The sequence below is a fragment of the Numida meleagris genome, chromosome 1, assembly GCF_002078875.1.
Source record: "Numida meleagris isolate 19003 breed g44 Domestic line chromosome 1, NumMel1.0, whole genome shotgun sequence".
NCBI lineage: Eukaryota > Metazoa > Chordata > Aves > Galliformes > Numididae > Numida > Numida meleagris.
Window position 1 is genome coordinate 75,333,760 of NC_034409.1, and position 12,299 is coordinate 75,346,058.

The following is a 12,299-nucleotide window of genomic DNA, read 5'->3' on the forward strand; positions in this document are numbered from 1 at the left end:
TTCTTTTCAAAGTTCTCCATCAGACAGTCTAATTGAGACCCACCCCCTTTCCTGCGATCATCCTTCCTCAGACGCAACTCCCCTGCCCCACAGAAATAAAACACTTCCACCAGCCAGGATGGCAAGACCACATTCTGTTTAATAACAACTCCATAAAGGACTGTACATGCTATTTTGAGCTACCCCCCCATGTGGTTGCTGCCACATACAGGCATGGAGGTGTATAATGCCATACAGTTTCCTAAGTCTATATGTAGTGTGTGTACATGTATGTATGTGTATGTATGTGTTTGTATATGTATGTATTTACATATATATCTTTGCAGAAGTGTTATCTCATAAGTCACATTATCAAAACATGCGAAGTATATTCAACAAAACTTTTCAGGCAAACATGTTTTGGAGCTGGAAGACCAAAGGCAAATCATCATTAAGGGCTAGGTAGGGATGAAAGCTTACAATAGTGGATCTCTTCCTCTTTTCGTTTTCCTTCCATTCAGTATGTTCCCACCAAACATAAATGCACCTCTGTAAACAATAGTTTGAAAGAATACAAATAATCACCATGCAGCCTCCCCCTACAGAAAATGTGTACAGATTGGAGGAAAGGTCTTCAAATTGCTTTGCTGCAACTTCCATTGTCCCATACAGTCATGATAAAGCAGTTTCAGAAACTAAGAATGCAATATTTGGAGCCCCAAACCTTCACTTACTTTTAAACATGCTCCAGGAATCCATTCCCTATGCCACCCCAAGAATCCCATCAGCCACCCTTGCACCTCCCGGATCCTCAGTCTGGACTCTCCTATATATGAAAAGAGCTGAAACAAGGTAAATTCTGTTCCCTGTGAAATTTCTTCTGAGTTCCTACTTTATAGTCCAGGGATTCCCAGACACCTCCAATCATGCACAACATCCACAAACCAGAAAAGAGAAACTGATGCCAAACAAGAATATATACCTGCAAAAGAGCTTTTGGCTTTTGGCTCACATGCAATATCTGAAAAGAAGTGAAGTCCACCTGCATTTGCGCCATGGCAGCTCAGCAGAGCTTTAGAAAAGGGTTCCTAACCTTTTCACTTCCAACATATGACTGGAGTTCCATGCCTAATGAAAATGAATCCAGAACACTAGTAAATCTGTACTAGATGATTTTATCCCATTACAAGTAAATCTTGGTTCACAAATTCTTGTTTCCATCATGGAGAAAATCCATTTTAGATGTTTTTGTCTGACTAGCACGGACATTTGCTCCCTTAGGGAAAAGCAGAAACAAGACTAGCACATGCAAAACATCCCCAATAAAAGCAGATAACATTCTTTTTACAGAACACTGCAACTCCTCTCTTCCTAGAAGACAGCAGCTACCACCCATCAGTACATAAGTCCCTTGATATCTGCACTGAGAGCCTTCTTACTTGAACAAGTTTTCATAACTTTAAGAAACAATTCTCCACAGTTTTAGTAAACATACTCTTTCTCACAGTCTTGGACTGACACATTTTTTCCAATTCCAGCATTGTGTATCTGCACTGACCAAAAAAAAAACCAAAAAAACAAACAAACAACAAAAAAAAAAACAATCCACCACCTTTTTCTCTTGGTCCATATTACATATGAGCAGACCAACACTGACATTTATAGAACTTCTCTTGATTACCAAAGAGAAGATACCATTTTTTTCCCTATGTTGGGGGAAAAAGTAAATAGACTCTAATGTTGTAATGCAAGTCTCCTATGTCCATTTCTTAACATAATAACTATTTGTCCTCTTTCCCGCCCCAGTTAATTCTTGCTCAGGCTTCTAGATGCATTCTGAGATGAAGAAAGACATTGCTCTGACACAGATGTCAAGTTCCACTCTTCTGTTCCTGTGCAGATTCACTACTATTTAGTCTGCAAAACAACTGTAATACAGAAGAGACACCTGATGTCGACTTTGCAGCCTGCATTCATATTTGAGACTGTGCTTTAATGACTGTAGGCTGTGCTACACATACGTTTAGTTCTAATAGGCACTACTTTACTAACATGTTCCCTGTTATTTTTTCCTTTCCCTGAGCCATGGCATAGCAATCTTTCTCTGTGAGATTACTACAGGGGAGGGGAATCAAACTCACAATGAATCTGTTACTTCTATTTTTCTGGTTTTAGGGGCACCAGCTGCTGATAATCTCAGTACTGGAATGGGTTTCATTTCTATTTCCTTTTTTTCCTTCTTCTGTTGAAAAAAAAGTCAAACAATTAGTTTAAGGGAAATGGCGATTTGTTTAGAGTTGCCTGAACAAGGAACAAGGGATATTCCATCCAGAAAAAAATAAATGGAAGAGTTTTAGACTGCAAGACAGTAGGGACTTTGGTAAACTGAACAGATTGATGTGGCACAGATTAAAGTTACAAACAACTAAAAATCTTGCCCTGCTCTCCACAATCCTTAAAAGTGTATTTATTTTAGTTTGTTTCTCTTTCTAGGCAATTACCAATGCAACAGTAAAGGCAAACTGAGCTAAATTTAGATATTTTGCTTTCGCACTAGAGACAGAATTCACATTAACTTCATTTGGAAAACAGAAATTTAATATTTGGAATATTTCTTATATAATTCCACTGGCGAATTAAGCATATTGTTAACTGTTTTACAAAGATGACGGAAAAGTATATCCTCCCTCACACACCAAGTAAGTTTATTCTAATTGGATAGAAATGTCACAATGAGTTGCATCTGCAATCAGAGAAATAACATGACTATCTGCACATTTCACAGGACCTCATCGACACTTGGCTCTCCAAGTGAAACAATAAAAGTTGCTGAAACTCTTATTTTGATAGGGAACTGAGTTCATTTTCAATGGTGCCAGTTCCTGAGCAGCCAAATGAATGTTAATACTGGTGCTTCTTAGGCAGCAGAAGCATACAGTTGTTGGAGAGGAAAGGCAGGAAGCATGACATCTTCTTTTGGCAGCTTAGACTTGTAATGGAGATAGATACAATTTCATAACAGACTTTCAAAGTTTACCTAACCTGATATAAATGCCAGATGCTGAGAATAATGCTCATTCTCCATCTGCTCACAGCTGTTCCCTCTTCCCTTTTGTAGTAGGGTATAAAGGTTTGCTGTGGGGTCAGCTGTGTATCAGTATCTGTACAAGGGTTGTGGGAGATGAATACAATTAGGGCACAGGGCTGCTTCCTTCACAGCATCTCACCATTTTATCATCTTAGAGATATGGTTAAACTCTGTTCTCTGCTTCAAGCTTATCATGAAAGATGATGTTAAAGTCTTAAAGGGGTAAGAGAAAAAAGGGAAGTGGGTGACTTGTCAGCGGTTTCCCAGAAGAAGTTGCTGATTTAGAAGCACAGAAACTGAAGAAGCAGATTGACTTCTCCATCCCAGAGAGTGAGGTAATGGGGTTGAAGAAAACTCAAAAGGCTTGTGAAAAAAGCTTAAAATGTGTTTATAAAGAAAAAATTATGTAAGCTTCTCTTGTATGGTTCTTGACTTTAAGGTTTCGACAAAACAAGCAAAATGATTGAGGCACTGTAATCCCAGGGCCCTGAACGGAAGGAACTCACCCTGTGAAACACAGCAGGGTCTGTAGATCTCACATGACTGAATTGGATGGGTGCAGACCAGTGCTCCCCAAACATGGGGGACTCCACTGGATCGTAGGTAAAGTAACTAAGATCTGCCCTCCCTCTATGTCATATAACAACAGGAATAGAAGCACTAGCATTACATCATTTCTGATGCCATCACTGAAAAAAAGCAAGGGGAACAATTAAACAATAATCTGACATTCATCAGATTATATCAATGGTCACAAAGGGAAGATTAACAGCCGCTAGAAAGGTAGAGGCCCAAACCAATGATTTAGTGGTTCTAAGGTGCCTCGCTTTCCTAGGCGCTTTCTTTGATCAAGGCCTGATACAATATTCACGTACCATTTAGCAATTCCCTACGCCCCCCTCAACATGTAAGTGAGCTAGAAACTATGCCTTAGAGATGAAACATGCTCATCTCCTATGTTTAGTTTGTTCTGAGGTAGTCATTTCTCATGCGTTATTAGGGCAGCCCAAAGGTGCTGGTTCCAGCGCTTGTTCCAAATCTTAATATAACAAATCTGCCAAGATTTTGCCAATCTGAGGTTCTTATTTCTCCTCCATTCCATTTTCTGGGTTTAAATCAAGTAGCACAATTGATCAAAAATAAGCAACTCTAACTATAGATCAGGCATAGTGAGCTTACGTTTCCTTATTATTTTCAGCCTCACTGTTCAATTTGCACTCTGAGTATTTGGCTGGACATTCTACAGTGCATCCACCCTCACCAGGATAAAGAACTGCAGGCCAAATTTTGCTCACCAAGCACCTGTGCCTTCCATATGCTTCAATAGGTGTAACTATATAATGATGGCTTTTCTGGAAAATGTACTTTAGGTTCCAGGCGCCTCTCTCTCATAGTGGATACAGAAGCAGCAGGCCTGTTACATAAGAAAAGGCCAGGTTATACAAACCATTTCCACTTATGTTCAAATCACCTTTCCAGTTCAGTTCTGGAAGCTCACTCAAGTAGCAAGTGATTATGGGTGGGCCTGCTATCTCCAGTCAAGTTCCCTTCAACTGGAGAGGCAAATACATTTATCTCTTGGATTGTGGAGAGGTTGTAAAAAACAGCCTTTTTCTTCTCTCAGAAATAGGCTGAAATTTTATTTACAGAAAGTCACAACCTTTATGAAAAAAATTTTATAGAATTTAGTAAGCTTTTAAGTTTTCAGAGAGTACTCTTCATACTCATTAGATTCCACAGAGAATGAGTCTATCTGTAGGTTTCTAGAGATCAGGTTATGAAATTATATAGCAGCATTTGATTCTCTATCCCATTTCACATAGGCTAGAAAACTCTACAGATAGGTTTTCCTTTGCTATTGAAATCCATAGAATTTTCTGTAAGTTCAGTTTTTGTTTTTTCCACACTTTTTCCTACGTAGATATTTCCCTTGCGTGCAGAAAACGTACATATTTTAGACATTGATTATATGCCTTATTAAATGTCCACATCATAAAAAAAAGAAAAAAAAAACATGGACAAGATGGCCCACTTGTCTCAGGCACACAGATAACATAAAAATTTGAAGCTTCTTTGAAACACTGCGATCATCCAGATATGTCCTGGAGAGCCATATGAGAAAAAAGCAACAAACCACCCAAATCTTCTCCCACAAAGAAACATACCAGACCATTCTGTTTCCCTGAAGGTTTTTTTAAAAAAGAAATAACAAAAGGTTAACACTTGTTCATTTGTCTTCTGCTGAGGTGCCTTTGGCACTTACCCTGTCCCCTGCTCTAATTAGTTTGATTTCCTAGGCCCTGATCCATGACTAGATCAAAGCCAGTTCAGGAAAATGAGCTAGCACTGACCCTGAAAGAACTGTAAATCATCTTCAACAAGTGCTGCTGCCCAGGGGAATTTAGCACTTGAATGTGTAAACATCTGCACAGAGAAAGTGAAGTCCATCATTCAGGAGAAGAGCTACCTCCTAAAGACAGATTTAAGAAAGCCCAAGATAACTGACTAAAAAAAATGGCCACAAAAGTTTTTATCTCTTACCTACACCAAATTATCAATCTTACTTAAAAATCTCAGAGGTCTTTTCCTTTAGAGGAACAATGGAGAGGGAAGACAGATCCTCTTGAAATGGACAGGGCTGGAAAGACCTGGGAGTTCATAGAGGAGTTCCCTCTTCATACAGCTGCCAACGTGAGAGAAAGCTGAGCGGGATAAAGTTTTACCTGAGAGTCCCATTTGTACTTTCCATAATTCCTGGACATAGTTTACTTTGCTTGCCAGGAGCTGTCTGAACTCTGACGTTTGATGATGCTATTTTGGTCACATTTCACTCTCCTTAGACATTCTTGATGAGTCTAAAGCTGAATCAGGAAGTGAGCACATATCATTCTCCTGTAATCCAAAAAATACAAGCCTGAAGAGGAGGCAAAGAAGAGACAAACACTTGATGAATTGAACAGAGTAGGTATGAGTCAGAGAAAGTGGGAAAGAGATGCCCCTGGGACAGTACGGCAGTGTCCAGGCAAATTCCTTCCTCTAGCTCATCAGATCTAGCATCCGATCTAAACCCATGCTTTGCTGATGCTTCGTTCCTAGAGATATTGCAATTAAAACTCAACGCATGTAATTTCTACTGTTCTGTTCAGCCCTCTAGCAAAATCAATAGCCTTGTACAATTTTTTTCTTCTGTTTCTGCTCCCATTTGTTTCCTGGTGAAAGCTTAAGAGGAGACAGTTTTTCAATTATCTTACGAAGTCCTTCCCCTTCAAAAGGAGGTCCGTAGAAACATAGTGAGAAACATAGTGAGAACCCATACAAATACAAAAAACTTCTAAAAAAAGAGTGGAGATGGAAAAAGAAACAGATCAAGCACTGATCGTTATTTACATTGTCTGGGGTAGGAAAACAAAAGAAAAAAATATAAGCAAGGAGAAGAAAGAAACAGGAAGAAACTTCGTCTCTAGCCCCTTTCCTCTGTCTACATTTGGCACTGCAGAAGGAGCAGCAGAAATGGGAAAGGTGCAGTATTTCTAATAGGTAACAACGGGAGTACAGGCCTTCACCACTACTAACTGCTTTTTTAGGAACACTTAAACAGCAATATAAAAAGTTTTTTAAAAAAAGCAACAACTGAAAATTCCAGTGTAAACTGGAAATCTGTGATCTCATAGCTGTACATGCTATTCCTGGATCTGCAGACTCTCTTGGTCTGCCAATGCTGCTGGCAAAGGAAAGACATAAGGATGCTGCAGCAGCACCAAGATGGACATGTTCTCAAGTCCCCTACAAGAGTCAGCTTTTTATGACTGACTCGGTAGCTGACAACGTCCTTTCTACTGGCATTCAGTGCCCAATGCCAAAAGGACACAGCACTCCTGCCAGCTCCTGGGAAGATAGAAATGTCAAGGGGAGAAACAAATAAATAAAAGACTAGAAAGAAACCAAAGCATGAGTATCTCAGAGCAGGGTTAGATACATATCTGCACTCATTCTTCCATGCCACAGTAGAGCCATGCCCACAGAGCCAGACCATCTGTACTGCAGCACAGCCCGTGCCCACGGAGCGCAGTCTGTATCCATTGAGCCTACAATTTCATATCAAGGTGCTATTGAGGATCTGGTTACACAGTGAATCCTTCATCTCAGTACAGTCTGTATTGAATACAGCCTTATTCTCTGTAGCAGCCACAATCACTATACTAGTGCAATCTATATTTGTAAAGCCATATCTTCATTTTAAAACAGTCTATATTCATAAACTCTATCAAAGAGCATCATGTCCACAAAGCAACATCCATTCTGCCAGGATGGATTCTAGCCACAAAGCCACTCCCTATATCAAGCCTATCTCATCAGCCACATTCCCATACCAGAAGAGTTTGTATCCAGAGCCAAGACTTTGTGTTTAAAAGATTTAGACATGATTTACCAATCCAGATCTCTCCAAGCACCTCACGTGCATTGCCCAGAGCAATGAAAATTGATAATATGTGTCCATGGCAGAGGGAAAGAAGAGGTCTTTGTGTGTCAATCACTTTGAGATTTTCCTCTTGTTTAAAAAAATAATTAAATGTCAGAAACGGAAAGTGTGTCTGCTTGGAAGTATGCGGAGCTGGAGAGAACAATCCCTGTCATTTCATTCCTTGCCACCCCACTCGTCGTTCAGCAGTGATGAGAATTTCACAAAAAGCATCAGTTGTTTGTTTCTCCCTCTTCCTCATCAAAAGACTGCACCCCAGAAGAGGTAACATCTGAGACTTTGCGGCTCAGCGCAGCATGTTCCAGCTCCTCTCGAGGAGACAGTGATTCCAGGTCCCGGCATACTACATCATCCTCCTCTGGAGAGGGCTTCTTGTTTAGGAGAGGAGCCTTCTCCAGTCGTGGGTTCCCATTATCCTGAAGGTGGTCCTCCATGTAAGTGCTGGATTCAGCCCCACTCCCACACTGTGCAGTCTGCAGGGGCCACACATGGACCAACCCCGTGCTCTGGATGAAGTTTTGCTCCTGCTGCTGTTGCTGCAGCTGTTGCTGCTGGAGAAGGCTGCTCTGAATCAAAATACTTTCCTGAAGGTTTGTCTGGGACTCATCAAAATTCTGGCCTAAGTAAGAGCCAGTTGCTGGGGAAGCGATGAGGGATTGATCACTGGTCTCCCAGGCATCAGATGAACCTAAGCAATACATGCCCTGTGAGACATAGGAATGAGGCCAGCTATCATACTGCGTCTGGGCCATGTGCTCTGCAGGAAAAGGAGGGAAACAATACATAGTTAGACAGTGTAGGTCAAGCTGGTTCATTCAGATAGCTTGCGTGTCTGTACATAGTACTGCCTTAGATAAGGTGGATAAATCCTTTAGAGGGGAGGAGACTGAAGATGAAAGGCAGTTCTAAGCAGCAGGCATATGAATTTCATTATATCCGCAAGTGACTGCAAGAGCTGGTGGCTTTCCACAGTTGTGCCCAACAAGCCAAAGGAGCTGGGCTTTGGAGCCTTTCTGTTAATGTTAGATTCCTTCGATAGCAAATAGGTGATGCCTTTTTCTTGATTTCAGCCCTGGAATTTGAAGCTACAGAATGAAAAAGGGCAAGTGGAAGGGGAGCAACACGATACCAAGAGTGAAAGAGGGGTTTTTCAAGATTAGTGAGAGGTGCTGGAGCTCACCTTGGCTCTCCATTAGCTCCTGATAATTCTCAGAGTAGTTGCCTGCTGGATTCTCCTGATTTGAGTTTACACTCACATCCTCACCATCCATGGAGGACCAGGCCATGAGAGTCGCCTCCGATATAGCAAATTGCTCCATCACTCCTGCACCAAGGGAGACATGGATGGAGAGCAGCAATGTGTGAACATCTTCATCTCTTATCCCCCTTTTTAACCGCATCTCCTGGTTCCACTGTTCCACTCTAGTTCTACCTCAGCAATGCCCATCACCCACAGTTGGCTCTTGCCCTCTCCACTTTGCATTCCACTGGCAATACTCCAGCCACAGTCTCTCATCTCCATCTGCCATCTGAACCACTCAGAAGCTCTCCTGAGTGTGTTTATCAGGTTTCTGCACATTGTCTCAGGGATTCTGCTCTGGAACATCCCAACTAACCCAATTTGCATGCAAAAAAATCAGAGCTACCTGCAAGGAACCGGGCCTCCTTTTCACCGTCACTCAGGTCTGAGTAGGCATCAGCATCTTTGCGTGCTGTCTCGTGCGTATGCTGCTGTTGCTGGCTGTTACCTTTACCCCAGCCTTGCCATTCAATCATGTGAGCCACACGGCCTTGGCCCATAGCCGTTGGCTTTGTGACATGGTCCTTCATGCTGCGGGATATCCCTAAGGGACCAGACATTAGAAAACAAGGAGGGGCTATTACACAGCTCCAGGGTTGTCTGCCACGCTGTTTTCCACTCTTGGAAGTGGGATTTCTCCCCTCCTTGCCTGACTAGGTTCAGGCCTTGGGTTGGGAGGGCTGGATGTCTCCCACCTTTCACTGTATCCCTCTCCAGGAGAGTTTCTCCATCTTTTCTTGGACTACTTCTCGGGAGCGGGGGGGGGGGGAGAGAAACGCCAATATGAAAGGCCATTTCCTTCCTTGCCTAGAATCCATTTAGGACAGAGTTGGGCATGAGTGATGAAAACTGGAAGTGAACAAACTAAGAAATACAAAATGGGGTTAAACCCAAGACAGTTTGAGAGGAAACGAATGAAGATGTGTGAGCTGGGGTGCACGGTGAGAAGCAAAATTTGCTCTTTGAAAGTGCAACAGCTAAGAGATTTATATATCTAGAACTATGGTGGCAGAGACTGCTCTAAGGCCTAGAATAGGCATTAGTCAGAAGGGAGCAGTTGGGAAAGCAACAGGGAGCTATGGGAAGAGGTGCAAAGGCTTGTGGAGAGAAGCTGCAAAGGATAAACCCAAGTTTTATGGACCTCACCAGAGAAAGATGATTTAGCCAAAGCCCCAATCCCATAAGCATTGGAGTTACGTTTCAACTTGGGGAGGATGGAGGTTGTATCTTCCATGGAGAGCTGAAAAGAGAGAATATGAGGAAATGATATACAGGAAAGTGAAAAGAAACTGAAAGGAAATCAGTTTAACAATTTCAGAAGGTATGGGGAAGATGAAGAGCAGAAGCAAGCAATAAAAAGACAACAAAAGAGAGGATGGAAAAATTAGAGGCTATTTTACTAATATTAGATATTGTACAACTGTGGTACTGAGTAAGATACGGTCTGTTGCAGAGGCAGAATCAGGCTGTGAGAAACCTCCCTTTGGCTGCTTCCAATCCTCCATGGACATGCTGCCTTGTTCCAGCTCTTTGTCTGAAAGGCAATGCATGGCTGATGGACAATTCAGGAAGCTTACAATGGAGAGCTGGCAATGTGATAAACAAAACACACAAATATGCATCACATTACAGATATTATTTTATACATTGGTTTTAGTATTTACTTCCTCTGGTATCTTATATAGTCTTAAAATGAACGTGAATTTATTAGCGCATTCTCCTTCATTCATGCCAGTAAGGAAATGAGATCTACACTTCCACAAAATTCCCTTTACTCTCCTCTCTGAGTTCATCCTCAGACCCTGAATAACAAGTACAGGCAGCAGTCAAAACATCATAGAACACAATCTCTCAAGATGAATTCAATAGTCTCTGCCAATGACACTGGGCATTGCATTTGAGACTACATTTTTGTAAGGGCTAAACAAGCATTGCTTCTGCTCTTCATTTCAAGTCCACCATGTTCATACTGGGCATCCAAACACAAATGTATTCAAAAGTAGTGACCATACCAGGGGAAATTTTAAATCCTGACATAAAGCAACTATTTGGTCATAGGCACAGATCTCAGGAAAGTTGAGAGGTTCAGTAAATAGGCAGTAAAGTAGTTAGAGGCAAAGGAAGGTAATGTAAAGATAATGAATTGCATATAATCTCTGCCAATTGCTAAGCTAAGAGAGGTGAGTTTCTCTGAAAAGTGAGTGTAAACGCAGTGATTGAGGCATCCTGTAACTTGCAGCCAAGAATGCATGTGTGTAATACAAGAGCTGAAGCTATCAGAAAGCTGGAGAAGAACAGTAAAAACTGAAAAGAGTAGCAGAGAACACACTCCTTGTCCCATGATGCATCTCCTTTGATGGTAAAGCTGGTTAAAGAATATCAGGCTATGCCACCACTGGTCATTCCTGCCTAGGTGCTGCTGTTCACTATCTGCCCATTTGTTTCAAAAGAGCCTGGGGACTGCACTATGAGCCACCTCATGAAAATGACTCAGAACAGAAAGCATCTGCAGGAGGTCTCTACCACTCCAAGGCTGAACAGCATGAAGGCAAGAATGCATAGAAAGAGAAGGAAACACATGAGCTAGCTTTGACATCAAAGAAGGTATACAGAATTACACTGAAGAAAAGAAAGAGGCACTTGGAGAAAGAGTGCCGTGGATTCAGAGTGGGTTGGAAAAATGGGAAATTGCAAATATGGAAATTGTCTTCCATTACCTTTAAGGAAACATGAAATTTTTTCTCTAGCTGAGCCTAGGCAAAAGATCCCAAGCCATAAGAGCCACAGTTGAATGAGCTGTCAGTAGGGTGAGGATTGGTTAAAAACCTAAGTCCCCTCAATGTTAAGTGACCTATGTGCTCTCAAATCACAGAAAACTCATTTTAAAGTTTTGAAAGCATCAGGATTTTGAAAATGCTTACACTACCAAAAACGCACCTCTAATTCTTCCTTTCAAAGTACCGAACTATCAAAGCTAATTTATTTGAACACCTTTTTTAATCTTCTAGAGCAGAACAGTTTGGTAGCAATAATAAACATTATTCCCTTTTCAGGATGCTGGTTTTGTATTAGTGGGGAAAAAAAAAACGCATTTTTTCATGGTGTAGGTATTAAGAGCAACAGGGAACATATATTATTAAAATGTTTGCTTGTTTCTTCTTCTGCTTGTTTACTGAAGTTAACTGGTTCTGACCATTTCCCTCAGGGGACAGTAAAAATTGCCTTGCTTCTGTATGCAGCTGAAAATGATAGACACTTTTCCTCCAAACTCCTGAAAAAGATGAAATGATGCTCTAATTAAAGACTACTGATTTTTAAAACATGCTAGGTATACTTCCTTTTTTATCTAACAGTGTCCAGAAATCTCACAAAGAGAACATCAGAAATGACACGCATTTGTCTCAAAGGGATAAAGGCAACTTAATAGCCAGATCTAAATACCTGCCAGACAG

General features: G+C 41.3%; 1 protein-coding gene across 7 annotated transcripts in view; it reads right to left on the reverse strand.

Moving 5' to 3' along the window:
- FAM131B (family with sequence similarity 131 member B) overlaps positions 1 to 12,299 on the reverse strand; it is a 45,340-nt gene that overhangs the window by 9,368 nt on the left and 23,673 nt on the right. The window contains exons 4-8 of one of the 7 annotated variants that reach the window (XR_002438248.1): positions 9,994 to 10,087; positions 9,194 to 9,391; positions 8,728 to 8,871; positions 7,497 to 8,304; positions 120 to 5,959 (exon numbers count right to left, since the gene is read on the reverse strand). Coding sequence is in view for 4 of the 7 variants with exons in the window: in XM_021395596.1 (XP_021251271.1) it covers positions 7,760 to 8,304; positions 8,728 to 8,871; positions 9,194 to 9,391; positions 9,994 to 10,087 (981 nt within the window). In the remaining 3 variants the exon portion in view is untranslated. Of the gene's footprint in view, positions 1 to 119; positions 8,305 to 8,727; positions 8,872 to 9,193; positions 9,392 to 9,993; positions 12,119 to 12,299 lie in introns of those variants that run through there. The other 6 variants (XR_002438249.1, XR_002438246.1, XM_021395596.1 and 3 more) reach the window with 6 other exon arrangements.